At 41.9% G+C, this 25,165-nt stretch overlaps 3 protein-coding genes across 5 annotated transcripts; 2 read left to right on the top strand and 1 right to left on the bottom strand.

Annotated features, from left to right (window-relative positions):
* Nucleotides 1-703: 703 nt before the first annotated feature.
* On the top strand, nt 704-3,329 carry gpank1 (G patch domain and ankyrin repeats 1). The gene is made up of 4 exons (XM_035172130.2): nt 704-1,662; nt 1,742-1,883; nt 1,975-2,050; nt 2,602-3,329. The coding sequence occupies exons 1-4, from the start codon at nt 1,228-1,230 to the stop codon at nt 3,041-3,043; spliced, it is 1,095 nt and encodes a 364-aa protein (XP_035028021.2). The 5' UTR covers nt 704-1,227; the 3' UTR covers nt 3,044-3,329.
* A 142-nt stretch (nt 3,330-3,471) lies between these two features.
* On the bottom strand, nt 3,472-8,534 carry LOC118118788 (cytochrome P450 3A40). The gene is made up of 14 exons (XM_035172115.2): nt 8,386-8,534; nt 8,190-8,283; nt 8,012-8,064; nt 7,376-7,475; nt 6,439-6,552; nt 6,235-6,323; nt 5,869-6,011; nt 5,656-5,774; nt 5,479-5,554; nt 5,229-5,389; nt 5,081-5,148; nt 4,729-4,887; nt 4,066-4,228; nt 3,472-3,921 (listed from the first exon to the last, which is right to left on the bottom strand). The coding sequence occupies exons 1-14, from the start codon at nt 8,454-8,456 to the stop codon at nt 3,814-3,816; spliced, it is 1,518 nt and encodes a 505-aa protein (XP_035028006.1). The 5' UTR covers nt 8,457-8,534; the 3' UTR covers nt 3,472-3,813.
* Nucleotides 8,535-10,142: 1,608 nt separating this feature from the next.
* foxk1 (forkhead box K1) lies at nt 10,143-25,102 on the top strand. 3 transcript variants are annotated; one of them, XM_047343714.1, is made up of 11 exons: nt 10,143-10,301; nt 10,652-11,161; nt 15,541-15,756; nt 18,027-18,222; nt 18,365-18,511; nt 18,994-19,187; nt 19,326-19,331; nt 19,450-19,622; nt 19,739-19,984; nt 20,655-20,840; nt 22,285-25,102. In XM_047343714.1, the coding sequence occupies exons 2-11, from the start codon at nt 10,716-10,718 to the stop codon at nt 22,515-22,517; spliced, it is 2,043 nt and encodes a 680-aa protein (XP_047199670.1). In that variant the 5' UTR covers nt 10,143-10,301; nt 10,652-10,715; the 3' UTR covers nt 22,518-25,102. The 3 variants fall into 3 exon arrangements, with proteins under 3 accessions (XP_047199670.1, XP_035027029.2, XP_047199671.1); XM_035171138.2 differs by having other exon boundaries at nt 10,145-10,301; nt 10,497-11,161; XM_047343715.1 differs by lacking the exon at nt 19,326-19,331 and having other exon boundaries at nt 10,146-10,301; nt 10,497-11,161.
* The last annotated feature ends 63 nt before the right edge of the window (nt 25,103-25,165 follow it).

Here is a 25,165-nt window from a genome sequence, read left to right as displayed (position 1 = left end):
GCATCATATTATCCCAAATTAAATGGCGACAGAATTAGAAACCAATCAAAAGCTATATCTGCATTTAGTCACAGTTGCAAAGAAGTTTGTTTGTGTTTTTCCAGTTAAAAAATGTAACACAACGTTATTGCTCTTTAGTTGATACAGAATGTATCAATAAATATTTACACGTTTATTCTCATTTACAAACCCATTCATCTTTTTCTCGGTCTTAAACATACTGTAAGAGATAAGACGTAAACACCAAAAATAAAAAAGACGAGCGAAATCCAAAAATCACATGACATACATAATTTTTCCACGTCTATAAACTGATTCAATAATATGTGATGACTGGTTTGGTTTCTGTTCAATTAATGCAGCATATTTAAAAACAATAAACAGTTAAAAAAAAATACAGTATTGATACTAACATCTGCATCACATGTATGACAACAAAATGAATATATTCTGATCATCAGGTCGTTTTACACTGTTTAATTATGTTTTATTATTTTACTCACTATATTTTTAAGTTGTAATAATTTCATAATTAATGTCAAATCAGTAAAATGTACCTTTGGTTATAAGTCAAAACCTTTGATTTATTTATAAAGCACAAGTTGAACAGAGGGAGGTGACCGCCAGTCCGACAGGGGGCAGCACTCAGCTGTACTCACACACACACACATATATATATATATATACTCGTTACGTACGTTTCCTGTTTACAAACAGAGGAAGACAGGGCAACGTTAGCCTGAAGCAACGATCACGTTATTTAAGAAATTAATCGTGTTTCTCTCAGTTTGCGTCTTTTTCAGGATCCTCGTTTGAAGCGTCTTTGGTGATGTTGACGAACTGAAACCTTTAGTTCAACTCAAACGAGCCATCGTGCCTGTGTTTATATAAAGCTAACGCTAAAGCTAACCGAGGCTAGCTGAATGCTAAGTGTTAGCTAAAGAGAATGTGGGTTAAATGGTGTTTTAATATAAAATACATGGGGGAATTACACCAGGATTCCTAAATTAACCCGCTAGCTACCTGGCTAAGTAAATAAGTATTAGCTGAACATGATATTTGTGGCTTCTAACATGTTGGACGCTACCAGACGTTTCACCAGCCTTTTCAAATCTGACATGTCACATTGTTTGCTGCCTTAGCAAGAGCAGTGTCCTAATCTGAAAAGGGACGTTGTCACTGGGACTGAATTTCTGTGAAACATCGGTGAAACTACGATCTCTCCTCATGGCTACTTTCGGTTTTACTCCTGCCAGTGAGCAGGATTTCTTCTGCGCTGAAACAATGGGTCAGTCCAGCTCCAAAACAAACAGTGTCATCAGCGGGGAAGAGGCCAGGCAGTTCTACGAAAACTTAACGAAGGATGGTGCTCAAGGAAAAGAAGCATCGAAGAGTGTCCGCAGAAAAACCAACAGAGAGTCCAACAGAAGAGTCCGGAGGAGAGTCAGGGCTGCGGAGACGCATCAGGACCAAACCAGTTCAAGAGTGGAAAGAGAGACTGGGAGAGGAAGTGTAGATTCACAAAGGAGAGAGACGCCATCGAACGGCAACTCAGAAAGATCCAAGGAGCTCCTGGGGCTCAGGTTCCTGCGCTGTGCCAACGAGGGGGACGTCTCTGCCCTCAGGGAGCTGCTCTCCAGGGGGGTCGACATAAACGTCCAGGTGTGATACTCGCAGCTCGGTGTCTTGGCGTGTGACATCTATTCAATTTGTGTTGACCTAATGATCTCGTGTTCTCCAGGACATGTACTTCTGGACGGCGGTGATGTGTGCGAGCTGGTCTGGTCAGAGAGCTGCGGTGAGGCTGCTGCTGCAACAGGGAGCCGCCTGGGTGGGAGTGGTCGACACACGGGGAAGGGATGCCAAAGACCTGGCGCTGGAAGGTATAACCAGGCAGCTCGTATAACTTGTATAACTATAATGTTTGTCTTGACTGTGAAATGTATCTCATCCATGACTTCACGTTTTCCTCAGCGGGCCACAGGGACGTGTTGGAGGAGTTGGAGAGCTACGGGAGAAGTGCTCAGGAAGACCCAGAACTGGAGGGCAGGTCAGCACACTCACAGCTTTATATTGTTTTAGACCAAATTAAAAATAATGATAATATCAGATAGACAAAGATTTCTATTAATTTAGACTAATCTTGTTTGACTCTCTAGAGAATTAAATCCAGCAACACCACAAACTACATCATCAATTGATAAAGAAAGTAAAAAAAACAAATCCTTGATCCCCCCTCCCTCTTCTGGTTTCACTTCAAAATAAAATGTCTTCTTGGACCCGCACAGCATCTTTCCACCCAGTTTCATGGTAATGTGTCCAGTAGTTTGTACTGGAGTGAAAACATGCGTACCTCTATGCGTACCTACAGCAGAGCTTCAACTTAGAAGTATGAGTGTGCTTGTGATGAAGTTCAAATTGTCAACAAAAAAATATCAGAAGGAGACAAGAGGCTTTTGTCCCTCACCACTATCAGGAAAGGATCTTTTATGGCCACTATGATCGAAGGGACCGACAACAGAAAACTCTGTGTTTAAGTACATTTAAAATATTGTTTTGAGTGACACTTAAACCTGTTGAATGATATTTGTTTGTCCCCAGTTCCTTTCAGGCTCAGTGGTGTGACGTGTGTTGCACCCAGTACAGCAGCAGCCTGTCGTCACATCTCTCCTCCACTCTGCACCAGTTTGGTCTGCGGCGGCCTCCCCCCACCCCACTCTACTGTCTCCCCGCCTCCAGCAACAGCTACAAGATGATGCTTCGCTCTGGCTGGAAACCAGGGTCAGGACTGGGCCCAGAGGGGGAGGGGCCACAGCAGCCAGTGCCAACTGTGCTAAAGAGGGACCACAAAGGTCTGGGCTACGGACACGTGAGAAGAGCCAAAGTTACACACTTCCAAGCCAGGGACCGTGACGCTATAAAACCACCGTTCAAGCATAAAGAGGAGAGGGAAGGAAAAGGGAAGAGGAAGGAAGAAAGTAGGAGAAAAGAGCAAAGGGATAAGGACTGGGAGAAAGATTTCCGTGCCTCTTTTTATCTTTGACATCTGCTCACCGGGACTTTCTGTCTCCCACCTATTTATCTGAAAGTACTTCAAAAACATCTTCGCCAAGCAGATGGGACGATTTAATACACCGGAGTTATTTTATCCTGGAGATCATGATCAGAGTGAGGAGTGCTCACGCTGCATCGACACTGTCTTTGACTTGTTCATCTTTGAGATTCATCTTTTAAGAAAAGATGTTTGTGTTTTTTTTTACTGTGACAATGTTTGTAAATCTACCAGAAGGTTTTTTCACATGGAGCATAATATAAAAACCTTGACTCTACCTCAAAGCTGATCCTCGGTCAATCAGGTGTGGTTATGCCTGCAGGTTATACATTCACCAAATGTGTCATTGTGTTTATATTACTAAATATGGACTGTTACCATTGACCCACAAAGACAAACAAACATGACAGAGAACACTGTAATGTTCATGATGTGGGAAAGGAACGTTTATTCAGTGTCAGAAGATTAGGTTTTGTTATTATATTTAGTCTCTTTCTCTACATGTCAGCATCAGTCGACCACCAGTTCTTTTCGGTCTTTACATTTGGTAAACAACATATTTGTATCATTAAAAATATGTCAATTATTTTATGTATTCTGTATTTCGCATAAAATGACATGATACAAAAATCAACAGGATCACTATTATTGGTTTACATAAGATTTCAAGTTTCTGATGAAAACAATCATAGTGCGTGCAGCATTGTCAATAAATCAAGAGGATAATTCGGTCTTGAGGGACGTGTCTCTCTTGGTCCTTCCTAGTTGGACATGTCCACATGTTCGGAGGCGTCGGAACGTGGCACCAGCTTCAGTTTAATTGGTTTCAATGGTCCAACGATGCCTTGAGGATCCATCCGCAAGGGGATCTGTGGAATCGGCAAATTCACGACATCAGGAACTTCTTGCTGTCTCTTCATTTAATCATCACTTGTTAGATGTCATATTATACAAGAATATAAAAACTCCTGTCGATCATGACCAGGCATATTTTGAAACTTGAATATAATCACCTCTGTCTCCTCGCAGACTGAGAAGCTGTAGTTCTGCAAAATTTCCACCAAAGCCAGTTTAACTATGATCTTAGCAAACCGCATCCCCACGCAGTTCCGAGGCCCAAGGCCGAATGGCAGGAAAGCGTATGGGTTGATGTTCTGCTTGTTGTCTTTACTAAATCTATAAAAACAAGCACACAGCAGCAAATGAAAAAGAAGTTAAACATTTATGAATAAATTGACAAAAATATTACAATAAAATAGTCTAATTTCGTTATTCGGCAGTTCGATTCTTCCCCATCTGCATGCCAAAGTGTCCTTGAGCAAGATGCTGAACCCCGAATTGCCCCTCATAGAAAAAGAGTGCTGCCATCAGATGCCCTGTATGAATGGGTGAATGGCAAACTGTACTGTTAAGTGCTTTGAGTGGTCATCAAGACTAGAAAAGCGCTAAATAATAAACATAATATATAAAGAAATACATCATATAATGCACTAACAATAACATTGACATTGTACCCCTCCTCTCAAAAAACTTAAAAGATACCCTGATTATTTCCATTTTCTTGTAGCTCGTTAACAAGAATGATAAGTCATGTGATCCGATAAGTCATTTCCTAACTGTGCTGTGGAGAATCTTTACAATTCAATCCTTGTGGACACGTCACAAGCGTAAAGCACCTGTCAGGTTTGAACTCCTCGGGCTCAGGCCACAGCTCGGGGTCGCGGTGCAGAGCGTAGACGGGGATCGCAACTAACATGCCCTTCGGGATTATGATTCCATTGATCTTGACAGATTCTTTGGCCTCTCGCTCGAGACGTGCGCCCGGAGGGTAGAGCCTGTTGACAACAAGTTTTTAAAGGTTCAGTGTGTAGAATGTAGTGACATCTAGTGGTGAAGTGTCATGTTGCAGCTGAATACCCCTCACCTATTTGATTTGATACTAAAAAAAAATATGCTAAATGCAGAATTCATGTTTTAGAAATATGATTTTTTTCATGAATCAGTTCAGATCAGAGAAACGCTCTTCACCTCAGACTCTCGTTGACCACACACTCTAAGTATTCCATCTGCATCAGAGCTTCATACTGGAGCGGACCCTGTGGGGGTTACAACAATCAGTTGAAACACAATCAGGATTTTGGAAACAACGTCATTGACCAGACCCCTTGATTTCTACCTTGTTTGGGAAAGTTGCGTCGATCTCCTTCTGCAGACGTTTCATGACCTCGGGATTTTGGGCCAGATTGTAGGCCAAGAAGCTGAGAGCAGAGGAGCTCGTCTCCAAACCAGCATTCATGAACAATATACCCTGAGAACCAATCTCATGATCATTGAGACCTGTCACACCGGAATGGAGAAGAAAGGCTTGACAGGTTTCATACATTTCTGTGTATGTGTGACTAATGGAATGGAATTTGTCAGATTACCCTTTTTCTGCTTCTCTTTTCTGGATTCGCTGACTGTCTGAGAGTCGATCATATGCTGAAGGATGTCTCGTGAATTCTGAAAACAGGTAAGAGATCGGTTATTTAACTATCTCTACATTTTATAACAATATAAGCTAGTGTTTGCTATACTAGAATATTTTATCTCTATGTTTCAACCTGGCCATTGCGCTCTGCTCTGATCTTCTCCACAACCGCTCTCAAGTAAGATGAGGAAGTCTTGTTGAATATAGACAAACCCAACAGCTCCAAGAGAGGAACAAGGAAGGGGAAGTATCCTGAGAAAAAGGGGTAATTCAAATATGATTGTAGTCACAGAACATACCTGTCAACATGAAGAAAAAGTGTAGTTTAATAAAAGCATTGAAGAACCTTGGCATATGAAAACGAGGATGGAAAGTCTAAACATATTTGAGCTGTAGATGAAGATGGGACTCGAGGGGTTGTTGATGGAGTCCACGTCCACACTGAACGCACAACTCGCTACCGCATCCAGACTGTAGGGGGCAAAGACGCTGGGACACACATCATATCATCATTAGTTAGTGGAAACCAGTGGATTGTGTTACACTTTCTCCACAGCATCTTCTTAGTAACTATATGAAGTCATGTCCTCTGGGTTAAAAATATGTTCATGACGTGATTCAGGGTTTACGTTCATTCACTTGTTGTAGTATAAACACATATATATATATACACTGAAATCTGTCCAACTGTATATAGGATGGCACCACGTACCTCTTAACTTCAATAACTTCATTATTGTCCACCTTGAGCCGCAGCCTGTCCGCCATTTTGCGGGAATGATGTTTCATGATGCTAAACATCTTAAACAGAGCAAAACAGTGCAAAACTAAACAGAGAAAAGGTGAATCTATAAAAACACTCCATCTACCCAAATATGAATTGAAACAACATGTCAGCAAGATAAGGAACTCTCACCTCTTTCAAACGACCAGAGGAGAACGTGGGGGACATGGTGTTACGAATCCGTCTCCAGTCATCGTCCATAGCAAAGAAAAGCGTGTCGTACAGTTCCCCGATCGTCGGGAAGATCTAATCGGGCATCGTCATCATGTGGGAATATATATGTGTGATTAATGTTGTATGTATTTGTGGTAAAGCCGTCCATAGTGGTAGCAAGGAACTTTTAAAAGTAGTTTGTTGATTTTTTAATGACATTGACAGAGAATAAGTATGTTGCTTAATATTTGCAGATAAAAATCAACATAGTTTTTTCACTAACATTAGCATTACTTCCAGTACCACAGTACTGCAGTACAATTCCAATGTATTATCCACTATCACATAGATCAAAATAAGTGATGGGCTTACGCTGTTGGAAATGCTTCTGCGCTTCATCCCATAATTGTCAACAACACCAGTAATAATTAAAGGTTGCGAATGGAATTCTATATTTTGTCTAATTCAAACGCTTATTTTCCGTGTATCCCAAAAGTCTTAGAGCTCCATTGTTGCCCATAAACAATTTAAAACACAAACGTGTTCCACACATCACGTTCCTTCATTATTATGAGCATTGGCACGATTTTTGAATTCTTATTTCCAGTCCATCCCACATTCTTCTGCTGCCATAAAAATACTCATAAAATATGTGTTAAAACAATAAAATATATAATGAAACAAAAGTTTTACTCCTGTTTGAGTAACATCTGGTAAAACGACCGAGCCCAGATATTATTCAGCCTTTTTTATTTAAAACTATTGATGTAAGAAAATATATAGCAAGTATATAAACATGTTGTCATGAGTCCAGTCTGCAGGTGTTGTTACTCTGCTGGATATCAGAGGATCTGTAGTTTGGACCTTACTGATATTTGTTTAAGTCTAATATAAATATTGTGCAACGTGTGCTCACCCTCCGGTTGGTAAAGTAGGTGAAGCACTCCTTCACCAGGATGGTTTTCAACATGTCAGGATCCATCACAGCCAACATGGGCCTCTTGAACTCATACATGCTGGACATTCACACAGACACACATTCATATTTTAGGGCATTAGTGTAAAGGGTCAAAGGTCCAAACACATTGTTTCATTAAACATTAAGTACTGATGGATTGCTTGGTGTTATACAACAGAGTATTAGAGCCATATCGAAGAATAAAGTCATAATTTCAATGAGAGAAAAAAAGTTTTAAGAGAAAATAGTCGTAAAGTTGTAAATTCACTTTACTTCCGTATCTGACTCTCTAGTTTAGTACATTCCCTCTAGAACACTGAGATCATATAAATCTATCAGAGGTTCAACAACAGCCCGAAGAAAATCAGAGATGCAGATTTTGTAAACTTTTAAAGTTGTGGAACAGGCTGTTGTTAGATATCAGAGAAGCTATAGTTCAGTAAATGTCTTTTTTTTTTTTTACATTTCTCTTCGCTTCAGCAAATCAAATTACATTTTTCCTAAAATTACGAATTTATTCTCATAATGTTTTGACTTAATTCTTGAAGTGTCAGATTCTGAAGTGGTGCTGTTACTGCGTTGTGGCAGACTCACCCCCACACTCTCCCATACTTCTTAGCACACTCGACATCATCTAAGTATGAAACCTGATAACAAAGATGCCATAATGATCATGAATTATTAACATGCATATTTATCTGGATCCTTAAATGTATTTCTAAAAAGGCCAATCATTTTAAATAAGAGAATTACAAGTCAAGGATTTACGTACTTTGTTATACCGGCCAACTGTGCCCATAAACATCCTTGGTTTGGGACCAGGGATCCCCATCTCTTCAAACACTCCATAACTCGAGTAGCCGTACCTTTGTAGAACATGTAAAGAATTAGTTTCCTTAAAAGTCACATATTGTTAATCAGACACTGTTTACTAGTCATTTTGATGAGAACCAGTCTCTGATCCTTACATGACAAACAAGCAGACGAACGTGATCAGTAGAATCCATGTTTCTAAGGAGAAGAAAGGAAGAAAGCCCATGACTCTGTCCAGCTCGTCCAGGTTGTGGCGATTTCAGTTTACACTGAACTCTGACAGCATTTCAAGGAGGTCGGACTCTTGTAGTTGTGCGACACAATAACTTAACCCCTTCCCGGTTCCTGCTGGGCAACGAAATCACCTGGGACAAAGCAACAAGAGCACATGTGCTTCTGCCATCGATACACCAAATTATAACAGAGTCTCAGGACCATACAGTTGGAATAAGGTCGTAATATTACAAGAAAAGAGTCACAATTAAGGAGATAGTTATAATTTAATGAGAAAAAAGTCTAAATATTAGAAGAATAAAGTTATTTAAAAAATCTAAATCTTGTAATTTGATTGTAATTGTAATCTAATTTAATTAAAAGTCATGATGTTATGAAAATAAAGTCATAATTTAATGAAAAAATCCTACAAATTACGACAATAAAGTCATAATTTAATGATTAGAAATCACAATAGGAGAATAAAGTTGTGATTTACTGAAGAAAATCATAATATTGCAATAATAAACTAACTTATTCATAATAAGTAGCACAGTTGTGTCTGTTTTGTTCCTGTTTAAAGCTTTTGTTGATTTTCATCGTAAACCAAGTCACGATGGATAATTTCAAAAACTTGTATTAACTGTGAATTTTACTTAGTTATACACTTACAGTGAAGTTGTGTCAATGAGAGTTCACCTCTGCCCTCTGGGTAGTTGATGTCCCAGCAGCACACTCCAGGGGGCAGTCTCTTTCTACTTTTGGTCCCTTCATCATGTGCTCCTGCTCCTTCACAAGATCCTTCATCCGTGGTTTGCCACCATCTTGTTCTTTCCATGTTTATAAACAGAGGGTAGAGATAAAAAAAAAAAAAGGAAAGAAGAAGAATCTGAGGTGGGGAAACCAGCTCCACTGCTCACACATGTTCTCTGCGATCTCCAGAACAAGAGCATTTGATACATGATATTACAAAATCTTCATTTATATTTATCAAGACAACCCACCTGTGGCATCATAACAACATAATGAGAAGTAATAGCTACACATACAGTCGTATATGTGATTTCAGCGGCTACTTTGTGTGATTTGTTCATTGTGCATTTTATTTTGTTAACTTCACAGAACTTTGTGCACTGATTTAAACGTATTCAAATGTGCATTTCCTGAAAAGAAACAACAGTAAAAGTTTTTTTTATTATACATGATCACTTATGAATACAAACAGTCATAATGTTAGAATTATAAAGTTGTAATTTAAAGGGAAAAAGTCATGATATTACAAGAATAATGTAGTTTACAAAAAAGTCATACTATTAAAGGAATGCACTTGTAATAAGAAAAGTTATAATATTACAGGAATAAAGTTGTAATTTATAGGAAAAGTTCATAATATTACGAGAATAAAGTAATTTATAAAAAAAAACATTATGTTGTAAATTCATTTGAAGGAGGGTCATAATATTACAAGAAAACTTATAATGCAAAGGGAAAATTAAAAGAATAAAATCGCAGGTTTAATGAGAAAACAATTACGATGTCAGAATGAAGTTATTGAACTGTTTAATAAATAATATAATCACCTCTAAAAAAAACACACAACATAAAACTAGAGACATTGAAGTCAGCCAAGAGTTTCCTGGTGTGACGTCACGAACCGCAGCCTATCCACAGAGGGGACTCGATGGTGCGTTCAGGGAACAACCTCTGCAGTCACGTCTCACTGACCAGCATCGATATGGAGGACTACTTTTTTGGGTTTTACAGTTATCTCTTCACATCTTGTATGATTGGCTCGGATGGATTTTTGTATTTTATTATCTCTGCAACTGAATGAGTAAAGTGATCGGAGTGCATTGAGGTAGGTTATACACACATGATGTACAATGAAGGTAAATTAAGAATATAAGCACAGGACCGGCAGCAGCAGATATTGCAGCAAGTACTTTCAGAAGTGCATTATAAATAAAAAACATTCTTCTTCTTCTCCTTCTTCTTATCATTATCGGTATTATTATTTTTCTTCTTATTCGTGTTGTTGTTACTGTTGTACAAGGGGGTCTTGAACGCAGCCTCAGTCCGGTTCCTGGCGGGGGATCCGCTCCGGTTCTTGCCGGATCCCGGACTCCATGTTGTTCCGACAGCCACGGAGCGAACAAGTGCTGCGTCCGAAAACTCTCACGTTGCAACTGTGTGTGTGTGTGCGAGAAGTGAAGAGAGAGTGTGTGTGTGAGTGTGCGTGCGTGCGTGTTGAGTGTTGACCCTCCGAAAGAAGATGGCAGACTACCGGGACGACACCGGAGCGAGAGCCCTGCTTGCCCTCCAGTCGGCACCGTGCAGCCCCGTGCGCGTCGCGGTGACCTCGCACATCTACCACCAGCCCTCGCTCGCCCTGCTGGGTCCGCCGCTGATGGAAGCCCGCGGGGACGGCGGGCTCCTGCCCGTGCGCCTCGCCGCTCCGCCGGCACGGGCCCTCGCCAGGCTGGAGGGCCGGGACTTTGAGTTCGTCATGCGCCAGAGGACGGTCACCATAGGCCGGAACTCGTCCCACGGCTCCGTGGACATCAACATGGGCCACTCGAGCTTCATCTCGCGGCGACACCTGCAGATCACCCACGACGAGGCGGGCGGCTTCTCCCTGCGGTGCCTGGGCAAGAACGGCGTGTTCGTTGACGGGGTGTTCCAGCGGAGAGGGGCGCCGCCGCTGCTGCTGCCCAGAGAGTGAGTGCGGTCAGGGGGGCTGCTTCATGACGGCAACACGTTAGCTCCTTCCCCAACTTTACTGCTACTGACAGCGCTGTTAGGTGTTAGGGTAGATTTACATCCCATCTTCCACCGCCTCCCTCGGTCCAACGCGGCTGAATGAACCCCGTAAAACCTCCATTGTCCAGTGGATATTTAAAACTTCTGCCGTTGCTGTGGACACTTTAGCTAATTTAGCTTTTTTATTATTTTGCCGTTGAACGACCTCCATGTTGAAACGGGAGACGCGTTCTACCGGGGACACAAAGTTTGTCGCGACACCCCCGATTAGACACACTTTGATAGGTAGATTCGTGTAAAACGCACTTTTAACATCGGTTCGATCAGTGAAGCCGCAACTTTACGAGTCAAGTGTCCACCCTGTGATTCATTGTGACTTATGAGAAGATACTGATTTTTAAACTGAGGCCTTTTTAATCTTTTTGGAATTAACCTAGCTAGTTTTAGCTGCTAGCAAACTTAGCTCAGTCTGGCCTAGCTACAACCCCAGCTAGCACATGTTTTAAAAGTTAGCTTTCGCTTTTGTTTGGCTCGGATACGTTATTTTGTAAACACCATTTCATAATCTGCTTGATAGAATAAATCCACTTTACACACTTCTTCCTCATATCAATGTGTTTTGGCTGCTGTTAGAAGTGGCGTGCGTGTGTGTGTACAGTTAGCTAGCTAGCTAGTTGTTCAGTCAGCGGGGCCGTCACGTAAACCCTCAGTGTAAACAAACGCACCCCTGACACTGGAGCTCACTGGTGTTGTGGGTGGAGGTGCGCTTGTTTTTTTTGTATATTCGAACTTCAAATGTCATTTTTTTATTGTATCGAGGTTGAACCTGTGCGGAGTTGAGATATCTTTTTGAACTTTACTATCGTTGCACCGCTGTCAAGGTTAAACGTGTTGTCTTGCTCGCTGGTTCCTCTGCGGCAGAAACTGAAAGTTGTGGCGGTGAGTGGAGTCAGTCACTGGGTGGGGGGGTGCTGCTGCAGTATGGGGGGAGAGAGAGAGGCTGGAGGTAGGGTGGCTGTGTCTGTCTCCGCTCTGATTGGCTGTCAGGACTGTTTAGGAGGTGTGTCGTACATGGAACAGGAAGTGTGACTGACATCCTCGTTGCAGACGCACATGGAGTAAACACAAGACTTCCACACACACACACACACACACAGAGGCCACAGACTCCACCTCGGCCATGTTGGTCTGTGTTGCTGTGGCCCCGCAGCCCGGCTCGGGACCACAGGGCTGACTCTACAATGATTTAGTTAAAGGGTTAGTTCACCCCAAAAAAAAAAAATCACAATTCACTCATTATCTACTCGGCGATGGGGGGGGGTGAAGTGAACACTTTTGGAGTTTCAGGTGTAAACAGTGTTGCAGCCAAATCCAATACAATTAAAGTAAGTGGGGGCACTTCTTTAAACGTAAAAAAAAACATAAGCCTCCATACTGCTCCTGTGGTGTCATCGACTCGGTGTCATTTACACCATGTTTTTAGCCTAAATGTCCTCTGTTGTCCTCTGGAGCCGCGTCCACACAGTCACCGCACACACTGTACACAAGGTCTCGCCTAAAGGGGGTGCTCGCTAGCATCGCTACTTCATGTTTAACGGACATATAGGCAAAAAAATTGGTGTAAATGACAAATGTGAGTCACACATCCTTCAATATGTTTTAACAATTGTTCCTTGGTCGAGCACTTTGTGCGCTTATCCTAAAAACATATATTTTTTAAAGCATGTTCATTGATGGTATTGTTAGTAAGTGACCCCTTTTTAGACTTCTGACAGGACAGGGTAACTTCAGGGGACAGCTGGATTTCAGCTGGGGCCAGTGCCCCCCTGCTCCCACCCCTGGATCTTCCCCTCAGTGCTTATATATCTTTTAATCACTTTGGTTTAATTAAGTCAGCTGTCAAAGCAAAGCTCTATTTCTACAGGTTAATCTAAGTTGAGTACACGTATAAACACAAAATAGTTTGAATAGCTTTGAATCTTTGTTTTGTAGTAGGTTGCATTGTGATTTATCTAGAGCTCACGGTTTTCTGAGCTAAATTCCTAATTTGTCAAGTTTCTCTGGTTCCCCAGACCGAGCAGTGATTACCTCCACCAAGGAGGTTGTGTTTTAATCTGCATTAGTTTTTTTGTCTGTTAGTTTCCTGCTTTACACATTGTTATGAAATGTGGTCAAAGGATGTGAGTCAGGGAAGAAGCCGTTACATTTTGGTGTGGATCAGGGAGTGTTTCACTTTCTTTAACATGTGAGATGGGGCTGTTTTTTAAAATAATAGCATAATTCATGGATCTTGATGGAAAAATCTGGTATATTTAAGGGACTGATATCTGTGAGTGTTTGAAATTTAGTGCAGATCCAAATAAAAGTCTGGTTCTATTGAATTTAGTTATGGTTTCATAAGACTGAGACTGTTGGCAGAGGTATGCACTTTCTGAGTGACATGCTGGTTTTCAGGTCTGGATTGGACTGAGGCACGGACTCTAACTTGGCTTCTCAACGATGTTAACCTTGTCGTGTTGGCTGCAGCAGATCGACTTCGCTGCATTTTAGTTGTTGCCTTAAACTGACCTGCAGCCGTGACACAGCCACACAATATAATGCTCCCACCACCATGTTGGATGTGATGTGTTTTGTGTGATGTGCAGTTGTGCACTATTCCGTATGAATGCCAAGAAGCTTAATTCTGGTCCGCTCAGACCGCTGAACTTTCTACTACTTTGTTTCCGAGTCTCCCTTGAGCCTTCTAGTCAACATTCATCGTAATGTCATGTGATTTCTTTTAACATTGGCTTTCTCTTAGCTGCAGCTGGGCCTGATAGAGTTTTTCAAAGCACACTCTCTTTCATCTCGGCGTAAGAACCTACAGCCACAGGCCTCTTTCTCCTACCTCAGTGCAGGCATTCAGTTTGTGGGGATGACCGGCTGTAGGCAGAGGCAGCTGTGAGCTGTGTGTTCATGGATCCAGTGCTCGATTGGCAGAGGCAGTTCTTCCATATTCTTATCACTGACTGGCGTAACCGTCCGCAACTGCTTGGAACACTTTTGCAGCCCTCTGACGGTATTCACTAATTTGCTTCTCTTTATTTGGAGGCCTGAGCCTGACATTCGCTGCAGCTCAGCACCCCTTCAATTAGTAGGGATTCTGTTTCGCCTTACAAGACACAATCATTATAGTTGCGCAGCAACTGCACATAATACACAACCCTGCTGCCTGTACATGTTCACAAAAACAAAATTAAGTAAGTTAAGTTTATTTAGTATAGCACTTAGTGACAGAGCGAAGTCACAACGCCCGTCACATAAATATAACTGTTGAATAACACCTCAATAACAAACTAGAGATGTGATACAAGTACGTTTAACAAACAACAACTTGTATAATGTATTTTAACAGCTGTACGCTACAAGCGCTGTATCAAAGTGATGATTGCTGTCGTCGTTGTTCGGCCTAGCTGAGGTTTGACCCTCTGAAAAACAAAGGACAAACAAAGAATGGACAGTTTCAGTCATAACTGAAAAAGAACACGCACAAATAAATCTAGGAATACACAACTTCTTCACTTTTAACTAGCAGCCACAGTTCATACAAATAAAAGACCTTTTGTTTGTTTTTTAAATAGTGAAACTGAAGTGTTTTTTACATGGTACACTTTGCTGTTTTATTTTTGGACTTTACAGGGTGAAATATTGACAAGTTGCTGACACGTTAGCGAGCTCTGGCTACTGAAAATCACTTCTTCTTCACCAGCACATGCCAGTGGGCAGTTCAGTGCAACTGCTGTTTTGGAGCAGCGAAGAACAAGTGATTTCAGAGGGGGGGGCGATTGTAGTTGGTTGGATGTGGCACAGATTTGCGTACTCGTTAATGTCCAACCCGGCATTTTCGTCAGTATTGGATGCGTTTCCGATGCTGGTATTGGTGTCATGACATCTCTAAAGCAAATTATAAATATATGCAACAGAAAGACTAAAGAACGGTTGCAGCTATTTACACAATGTTTCCTACAGGTGGAAAATTCACTTGAGAGGAAGGGAATTTTTGATTTAGCTCTGAACCAACATGGATGATTTGCTTTTATTGGGGTAGTTGTCCAGTTCCACAAATAGAAGAGAAAAGCAAGGCCTGTGCGTTTTGATGTTTAGATGTTAAATCCCTCTTTACCTGAGCTAAGATGAGTTCTAAGAAAAGAAGAAAAATGATGTAGTTGCGTATGTACAATTAAATTAACCGATATCTTGATATGAGAAAAAGCTTTAGCCACATAATTTAAATGCTTGGCTCAGTGTACTAATCCAAACCTTTCTCCATCTGTCCCTCCTGCTGTCCCGCTCTCCAGGTGTGTGTTTCGTTTTCCCAGTACGGTCATCAAAATCCAGTTCATGTCACTCCTGGAGGCCGAGGATCACAGAGAGAGAGAGCACCCCTCTCCTCCCCCTCGTCCGCTTCTGCCCCACATCTCCCCTCTGAAAATCACCATTCCCACGTTGCAGCAGCATGAAGACCACATCAGGGCGTTTGGATCTCCGCTGCCATCGCCCACAGGCACCATCAGGTGAGGGGGAAACCCACAGACACACAAACACACACAGATTCGACCACCAACACGTGCACCTTGATAGATGCAAACACACACAAACGCATGAAACTTGCTCAATTCATAACTGCAACAGGAGACTTGGCAGAAGGAGTGAAAGTTTTATTTATACATCAAAGAATTAATTGACAAAATGTTTGTTGCAGCTGTAATATTGATTTAAAATGTGATTTCAGAGGTAGAACTAATAAAACTGATGTGACAGGAAAGGTTAAGAAATCACAAGCACCCTGGGTTAATTAATTAAATAAAAATGTAACTAAATGCCAATAAGCAGAAGATAATTGTTTAATTAAATCTAAATCCTTTAGAGAAAGATTAGACACAATGAGTTCAATGTTATGAAATCTATTTTAAATTTTAATAAGATGGTAAACTCGACAGTTTGTGAATGAACATGCGTATGTTTCACTTATTGTTCTAATTACCCTGAACTGGAAAAACTGTTACGTAACCGCCTCTTTGTGACGGTTTGTCTTGGCACATCATATGACAAGTGCTTTAGCTCTATCAGATTAATTGTATTGGTAACTGTCAAATCATCTCGGGTCTGTGCCTGTTCACGTAGTCATCTGTGACGACTTCCCAGTAACACGAGTGGGGTTTCGTTTCTCGTTGAACGAAAGTATGTGTTGTGGTTGAGTGTGAGTTCAGCGGCAGCTCCTGCAGCGTGTCTGTGGAGATGGAAATCTGCACTCGAAGCAGCTGTGGTAGCACATGTTTGAAAATCACTGCTCTATAAATGTACAGCGCATACAGCATGTGGGGCGAGGGAGTGCGGCGCTGCTGAGTGCGTCCTCTGGTGGCGCGTGTGTGTACTTGCATCTCATATCCCCACCACTGTCAGCCCGTGTGTGCATGCCTTATATGGGATGGCTGCAGCTTTGAGGCGCGTGATTGGCTGTCGGGCAGATTGTTTTGCCTGCGGGCCGTTTTTCCGTCCATTCGTGGTTTCCTTTTCAGAGCCCCCTACCCCTCCCGCTCAGCCCGCAGCTCCTGTTCTCTCACACGTGGACGCACACACAAACATGCACGCGCACACACACACACACACACACAGAGTGAAGACACTTGCTCGTACATCTCTCAGTCACTCTAGGTTGTTGTGTCACCTTCCTCATGTACAATACTCGCGTACAATACAAACACTGGAAGAGGATTGCGCAACAGCACGTGTTGCAACCTAAAACACAAACAGTGTCTTCTCACAGGGTGGTAGGAGTCACTTTTCCTGTTTGGGGACTTAAAAGAACGATACACAATAACATTCCTCCCCCCCCTGTCAGTCACTTGTAGTTCAGGCCCCTGTTCACAGGCAGAGGAGGTGGAACTGTTGTCGTAAGAGGAATGAAAAAGAACGAGACTCACTCCCTATCAGGGCCACACATAACTTTTAATAATAGACACGTGTAGAGTTACAGATGCAATTATGTTTTTATTCCAAAGAAATCCCCGAGCAACGTGTTTGTCTTCATTCACTTTGCAGTGTTGAGATTACAGAGCCATTTCAACAACAGAGCCCGTAACCTCGTTTCACCGGCCAAAAACTACAAACATCTTCTCTCTCTCTCTCTCTCCCCCCCCCCCTCGTGTGTGTTACTGTCTCTGTTTTCGAGCTTCTCTGTTGCCAAAGGCAAATCAAAGCACACTGACTCTCTCAGAAACGGCTGTTTACTGAACTAACAGAAGCAGGTGTATGTTGTATAATAAGTTACAGGGTTTTCCCTGTGTTCCGTCTCTCGACAGCGACAGATAAAAACCCGAGTTAATGATTCACACGCTTTTCAGTATTTTCGATCATTGTTGTGTATTTTACGATTGCTTTATGTGGATCTGAGATTTAATAATTTTTCCAAACTTAGCTTTTGGTGTATGTTTTTTAAACTACATTTATCACTTTTGACTTATATTACATTCAAATAGTCAAAAAGATTCTCTGATAAGATTAACAAGTGTTTTTATAATTTCAGAGTAGATTCCTTTTTTTCATAAGTATTTAATTTAATAAATTGTTTAAACTAAAAAGTGGAATTTCATATAAAGCTTTACTGGCTCCTTCTTTTCCTCTAATTTAAATGAAAAAAAATAAACAGAGTTACAATTCACTTCACAAAAACTAAATAGTTTTGTCATGATTTATTCATGATTCCAGAAGGTGTTTACTCTCAAAGACAGTTGAGACAGTTTTCAGAATTGGAGTCACTAACTTGGTCTCTTCTCTCTTCCAGTGTTCCTAACTCCTGTCCAGTCAGTCCACGTGGAGCAGGGTCATCGGGGTATCGCTATGGACGCAACGTGACCTCTGACCTCCAGTTAGCAGCTGAATATGCTGCCAAGGCCGTTTCTGAGAGACGGAGCCTCGCTGAGCAGAGAGGTGGGGGGAGTGAGCAGCGGGGGGAGTCGGCAGGTGGAGACAGCCCCAAGGTGAATCTTCAGTGGAGACGCATCCTGAACTCGATTTTGTTTCTGATAAATAACCACTTCGTCTTCAGCTTTTAAACCACATTCTTTGACAACATGTGCTGGAGGATGTGCGTTTGTTAATTCTCGTGTCTCGTTTGTCCAGGATGAGTCCAAACCCCCGTATTCCTACGCACAGCTGATCGTCCAGGCCATCTCCTCAGCACCGGACAAACAGTTGACTCTTAGTGGCATCTACGCCCACATCACTAAACACTACCCCTACTACCGCACTGCAGACAAGGGCTGGCAGGTAGGTACTTACACCGCAAATATCGCTGGTCAATAAAACAAAAGTCCAATATATATTGATATCTTGCTCATAATTGATCTACCTCAGATTTACTCTGTAAAATAAAGAATCAAACATCGGGAGCAAAAATCAGTGTTTAAGCTTAAAAGAAATAATGTGACATTTATTGTGATAATTATGATTATCACATAATTCAAACAATTATTACATGATATAGTTTTTGGCCATATCACCCAGCTCTATTACAGTATAATATCTGATGTATAGTGATATGTATACAGTATATCTATATTGTTTTCTTTTCATTTCCTTGACTGTAAATGATAAAAACTGAAATGTCATAGAAAAACAGGTTTTGTCGTATTTCATGAGCAAGGAAAGAAATCCCTCAGGAGACTTTCTTCTCGCTTAGTTTCCTTTAAATTAGATGCGTGTCTGTGTGTCCAGCGACATAATACTCTTCATGTTTTGCCTCCGTCCAGAACTCAATCAGACACAACCTGTCACTCAACCGCTACTTCCTGAAAGTGGCCCGCTCTCAGGACGAGCCTGGGAAAGGCAGTTTCTGGCGCGTGGATTCCGCCTCCGAGAGCAAGTTGGTGGAGCAAGCCTTCAGGAAAAGACGGCAAAGGGGGGTGGCTTGCTTTAGGACGCCATTTGGACCTCTCTCTTCTAGGTGAGTGGGGACTGTGCATGGGCGTTTCTGCACAAACACACACGAGCGACTGTCAGACTCTGTCCCTTCACTTTTGACTTGGTTAACTCTTCTTCCTGTTTCTCTGCTTCTGATCCTGGCTATCATTTGATTGGATAGAACAAAGTAAGTCTAATTTCTAGGTTCAACTGGTTCAGCAGTAGCTTCTGACAGTGGAGGAGCTCCGTATGTCAATTGGAGTCTCTTACTATTTTAATCTGAATCCCTTCATTCTGTTTTTCAGGAGTGCCCCTGCCTCCCCGACGCACCAGGGGCTTCTCTCTCCTCCATCCAGTGGACTTCAGACTCCTGAGTGTCTGAGCAGGGAGGGCTCTCCTATCCCCCACGACCACCACGAACAGCTGGCTCACAAACTGGCATCTGTACCTGAGTACAGGTACTCCCAGAGCGCTCCAGGTGAACATGCACACAAGCCCTATAAACACAAAACACATTCAGAGACACACAAACACGAAAGGCTTTCACATGCTCCATGAAACAGGTGACATTGTCGTCTGGTTGTGTCTCTGCAGGATCTCCTGTCCACACTCAGGCGGTCATCATGGCAGCGCCCCACCACCCGACCCTCCTCTCCACAGGAGCAGGAAAGACCCTTGCTTTGGTTCCAGGTGGCGGCGGTCAGCCCATCCACTTGCTCCAGAGCGTCCCTCAGCCGTCTGTCACCATGATGCGGTTGGTCACCAGTGCCCATCCACTTTCCAACCCTCCGAACGGTTACAGTGCCCCCTCTGGTGGAGGAGCAGAGGGTGAGCTCAGAGGTATGTGAGTCTCTTCAGGAGAGACCTTCTGTATTATGTGACGAACTATATTTACCTTAGTGTTCTCATCTCCACGTGCGTTGGGGAAAGTGTTCCGTAACTGTTTTGCACATTCTATAGTATTTGTTATATCTGTTTGCTCCTGCAAGTTATATTGGGTCCAAACTCAAAGCTTTAACATTTTTTGAAAGTGTTAAAAGGTTCAGGATAATTATTTCCTTTATCTCTGTTAAACGACAGAACTTCTGAGGAAGCGACCAGGTGACCTGAACTGATATTTGACCACATGTCTGTCATTTTAATATAATAGCAATTGACACATATTATGGGACACAGGGATACTTCATACTCTTGTGTTTGAATGTTACTCGTGTAATTGAACCCGTATGTTTGCATTATTATTATTTTAACCTTTATTTAAAATAGGGAGGGACAATGAGAGTTGGGCTGGGTGATAGGACTTCAAATCAATATCATGATTATTTCAAACTTTTACTTCGATTGAGGTAAACAATGAGTTTGAAGAAATAGACAGATTCAGTACTTATAAATAAGATGTGCATATTATGAGTTCTTCTGAATGGGTGAGCTTTGTTTTCGGAAGGGAACCTTTTTAGTAGCAGATTTTATTGTTTACATATTTGAACCTTTTAAATGCTTTCCCCCTCAGACGCCCAGATGAACAGAGAGCGGGTGATCCAGACCGTGGACAGTGCCGTGCAGGGCGGAGGCGGAGATGGACACGGACGGAACCTGGCTCCAGGTCTACATCAACTTCCTGTTCGGGCTGTTACTCAGAATGGCAAACACACCACTGCTGCTGTAGCCACAGCAACCAGCCTTGCTAATGCATCTGGTGAGATACACACTGACCCTTCACAGTGATGAAGATAGGTTGTTACTGCCTGTTGAGATGGGGATGAAAACCAGTGTCCTGCACACAAGTGATTATTTACATACAGGAGATTTAAGCGTATATGGTCAGTCGCCAGTTTATTAAGTATAAATTACTTCAACTAATGTGGTCTAATAAAAGAGCTCTGCAATAAATCCTCCCTCCGTAAAGACTATTATCCTCAGTTTAAGCTGAGATGACATTAGTTATAGAAACGGATAACATGTATGAGCTGATTCATCTATATGCTCGTTATGGAGGCTGTATTTTGTGATGCTGTCTAACTTTATTGCGTTAAACAGACAGTGTCTGTTATTTATCTTATCACTGCTATAAATGGGGAGAAGTAAACTGCTGTAATATACAGAGCTTGTGTTTCTGTATAATGTAAAACAGATAAACTAAATGACCTTATCAGTACTTCTCTAAAACTCCTTCCACCCAAAACTGAGCGTTATACATTTTATAAAGGCAGGTTTTATTACAGGACTGTTTAGAATGGATTAGGGATGTTCTTTTTTCTGACCAATAACCGACAACTCGTTAACCAACAAGAATATTAATGTTTGGAATGGACGAGACGCGTTAGAAAATAACAATTCAACCTTGTTTTATACGAAGGTTGTTTATTTATTTGTGTAAATAGCAGCATAATCCATAGACCAGGAGGATTCACACATCACACACCTGCAGTGCTGCTGTGAACGGAGTCAAACACAATGTTTCCAGTTAATTACCTTACACACGGTCTAATTGGTCCCACTATACTTTCATAACTAGTAGAGCTCATACGTCCGCCAAGGCCCAACAGTCTCCTTAAATTCAATTAACTGCAAAAACTCTCAGATATCATCCCCCTTAATACTCCATTAAATGAAAGATCTCTGCATTATTACCTCCTTTATGTTTTTTTAGTTTGTTTGTTAGTCAGCAGCATTACGCAAAAACTACAATACCAAGTTCCATGAGCTTTGGTTGAGGGGAGGGGTTGTGACTATGGTTCTAGTGAATTTAAGTGTGGTGTCATACGGGGGCTGTTGGCCCTCGGTGGAGCTAAACTGCACTGAGTGACGTAGTTTCTTAAGAAATTCACAAAAATGTCAAAGCGCAATATTGAAGAAAGCGGGATAAAAAAAATTCCTGGAGCCTCGTCCTTTATTGGCTCTGCTCCAAACGTAATGGATTCTTTGTTGGCTCATAACGCATCTTTCCATCTGGTTTCATCAAAATCAGATTTGTAGCGTTTGTGTGATTCTGCTAACAGACGGACAAACAGACAGCAATGAAAACATGACCTCCTCGGCGCAGTGATCCCAAATTCTTTTTACATAATAACATAAAATATCTGTAACCTCACTGCCTCTGCTCCCCGTTAACACTCGCTCTCTCTTCATTTCCCTCCCAGGGCTCAGTAGTCCTCTCCAGATCTTGGCCGCTCAGGCCTCCAGCTCCCCCCCAGTGCTCCTGAGCCGACAGCCCAGTGCGGACACTTTAGCCGAGCAGCCGGGCGCTCCCCAGGCCAAGCGGCTGAAGATGGAGGACGACGGCGGAACCGAATCTGTGCAGCATCAAGTCACGTCTGCCCAGCAGCCCGTCATCGTTGCCATGACATCGCAAACCCACGACCCTAGGAAGTAAAACGCAGGCGTCCTTACCAGGTACCCAGTGGACAGCCTCTCCTAACGTTTCACCTTTTATACTACATATGATATGACTGCAGCCGACATGGCCAAAAAATGTACACGCAGCCTCTCTCCACCGAAGGGAATTCAATTGTAAGGAACATGCGCTGTTCGACAGTAGATGAAAAACCTTCACATACATTCTCAATTTGAAAGTAAGCGGATATTTCAGGGCTTTTTCAGCTTTACACTCTTTTATAATGTAATCCACCATTCACAAACAAGTCAGGACTTTAATCGTATGAGAGCATTATGCATAGTAAAAATCATTTTAGCACTACTTCCACTTATGTGAATGTTGGAGGATATCTCCGATGCGACCTTTATTCTTGTTGATGGATCAGATCCGTCGGTTATTATCGCTCTCAGGCCAAAGAACTCAGCTCTCCTGCACGTCTGATCAGAGCCGCTGCCTGATTCCAAAGCAGGGAACGTGTTCGGAGATTTCCCCCGGCCTGTATTTACAGAAGAAACTGTGACGATTGGAGTTGACATATCTTAACGCAGATGTGGATAGAAAGGTAACCGCAGACCCGGTTGATTGGGCTTGGGAGGCTATAAAGAATATGATCGTACTCTTCGAAAAAAGGTGAGACGGAAAAGAAATCCCAACTGGTCGTCTCTTGTCAGAAAAGAGAAAATGTTAATATTAAAGCCAAGACCAGAACATGAGGCGTCTCCTCCCTTCGTCTTCTCTGTAAAGCACAAAGAGAGAGAGAGAGAGAGAGTGGTGTCGTTTTTTCTTTTTCAAGAGGAGATGGAGAAACTCCAGGAATAACAAACCAGGACTTGAGCGGTTCTCGCTTCACTTCAGCTCGGTTTGGATCCTCACCAGATTCGACGTGATCTGGGGGCGACTCGGCAGGTCACAGCAGGAACGAGCAAAAAAAATAAATATACAAAAAAAAAAAAAAGAGAGGCAACTATTTGGAGCTGATTGAAGTGGAGCTAACCTAATGTAGACAAACTGATTGTTGTTTTAATTTTTTTTTTTTCTTCTTTCAGTAGTGGTGAAAGGACAAATGAAACGGCGCGTGCCTACTGTTCTGTCTCGGCACAGCAAAGCATTATTGTAATAATCCTTAAAGCCTTAAATATTTCTACAATTTTTCTTTTTCTCGTCATTTTATTTTAACCTTTAGAAAAAGCTTTACCTTTTTTTTAGATTAACACGGCGCTTCTTTAACAGTACACGATCGGCAACACTACAACGGTGACAGTTAACGTTGCTTTGGCAGACTTTGGGATTCGTTTTTATCAGGGGACGGGCGGGACCAACAAATGTGGACAAAAAATATTCATCTGTTTTTTCTTGTCTGTTGTTTTTCTTTCTTCATGGTACATTTCACAGCCTCCTTTGATCTGAGCTCTTTTCTACTTTCAAGTTCCGCTGTTTCTTTTTCTCTCTTTCTCCCGAATCTACCTCTCTTTGGTGTTAGGGCCATTTTTGAAGAAAAAACTAATTCTGAGATTCTGACAAGAAAAGTTGTACATGAGAAGAAAGTCGTAATTCAATGAGGAGTCATATTGTGGGAATTTAAATAAAAAATGTTTTTAAGGAAATGAGCAGCGAGGAGATGGAGCTCGCTGGAGTTTCTCCCCTGGATCCGGCATCTTGATGCAATCTCACGCAATCATTTCCTCCTCCACAAAAGAGACAATTATCTCCCCAGTCCGTGTGATTCCTTCTTCAGAGTAGACTTAGGTACTTGCACAAACTTTTCAAAGTCACGATAATGAGCAGATGAGCCCAAAGCGTAAGTATTATGTTATTTATGAAACTTGCAAAGTATAATCTAAAAAGATGCTGCAAGAGTTTGACTTTTCTTCCTCAGAATGTTACTTCATTCTCGTAAATTTACAACTTCATTCTCGTATAATTGTGCCTGTTTCCCCTCATTGTTACGACTTATTCCCGTGACTTAATTCTCATAATATTACAACTTTATTCTCAAAATGTCAGATTCTTTTGGGGTTTTTTAACCCTTTAAGTGGCCCTAATACTCGTAACCTCTCCCCTTGTCCCCAGCGAGCAGTCTCCCATCTTTTCAGTCTACAGAGGCATCGAGCTGTTGGCAGTTCCTGTCACAGACATGGCTCTAATAAGATATTCATCAGCACTTTCCCTCCCCCCCACCCCCCACACCCCCATCTCTCTCCATTCTCTCGTTCTCACTCTGCCTTTAGCTTCTCTCCGAATGTCCTCACAGGGGCCTCTCATGTTCAGCTGGTAATCAGGCACAAAGATTTCAGTGATTGTTGTTGCACATTAGAAAAGAAAAGACAAACAAAAAAGATGCGTAATGATTGTATGCTGCTCTATCTGCTAAATGACAAAGCTTATCTAGAAGGTATTTTTTCTCATTTTGGAAAAAAAAAGAAATATTTTGCTATATATATATTAAAAAAAAAAAAGAAACAGCTGTCATCAATACGCAAACATTCTGGAAAATAGAGAAGTATATGTATTTTTAAATGTTCCTGTTTTTGTGATTTGTTAAAAAATGTTTAGCACAAATTAAAATTCCTCTTTGACGTAAATCTCTTGCTGTGATTTCTCGTTTTTTTTTCTTGGACTCACAGACGAGCTGATGAGATTTGGTC

Source organism: Hippoglossus stenolepis, chromosome 2, assembly GCF_022539355.2.
Source record: "Hippoglossus stenolepis isolate QCI-W04-F060 chromosome 2, HSTE1.2, whole genome shotgun sequence".
In the NCBI taxonomy this organism is placed as follows: Eukaryota; Metazoa; Chordata; class Actinopteri; order Pleuronectiformes; family Pleuronectidae; genus Hippoglossus; species Hippoglossus stenolepis.
The sequence above is the reverse complement of the archived record's forward strand: the minus strand, read 5'-3'. Positions and strand labels throughout refer to the sequence as shown.

Excerpts from the sequence above, each read along its gene's own strand:
- foxk1 (XM_047343714.1), top strand. The coding sequence starts at position 10,716 with ATGGCAGACTACCGGGACGACACCGGAGCGAGAGCCCTGCTTGCCCTC. Across the intron at positions 18,512-18,993 it reads CTGCAGACAAGGGCTGGCAG|AACTCAATCAGACACAACCT; the intron begins GTAGGTACTTAC and ends GCCTCCGTCCAG. Across the intron at positions 19,623-19,738 it reads GTACTCCCAGAGCGCTCCAG|GATCTCCTGTCCACACTCAG; the intron begins GTGAACATGCAC and ends GTGTCTCTGCAG.
- LOC118118788 (XM_035172115.2), bottom strand. The coding sequence starts at position 8,456 with ATGGGCTTTCTTCCTTTCTTCTCCTTAGAAACATGGATTCTACTGATC. Across the intron at positions 6,324-6,438 it reads CCTCTGGTCGTTTGAAAGAG|ATGTTTAGCATCATGAAACA; the intron begins GTGAGAGTTCCT and ends GCTCTGTTTAAG. Across the intron at positions 5,775-5,868 it reads CCTCGTTTTCATATGCCAAG|GATACTTCCCCTTCCTTGTT; the intron begins GTTCTTCAATGC and ends CCTTTTTCTCAG.
- gpank1 (XM_035172130.2), top strand. The coding sequence starts at position 1,228 with ATGGCTACTTTCGGTTTTACTCCTGCCAGTGAGCAGGATTTCTTCTGC. Across the intron at positions 1,884-1,974 it reads CAAAGACCTGGCGCTGGAAG|CGGGCCACAGGGACGTGTTG; the intron begins GTATAACCAGGC and ends CGTTTTCCTCAG. Across the intron at positions 2,051-2,601 it reads GACCCAGAACTGGAGGGCAG|TTCCTTTCAGGCTCAGTGGT; the intron begins GTCAGCACACTC and ends GTTTGTCCCCAG.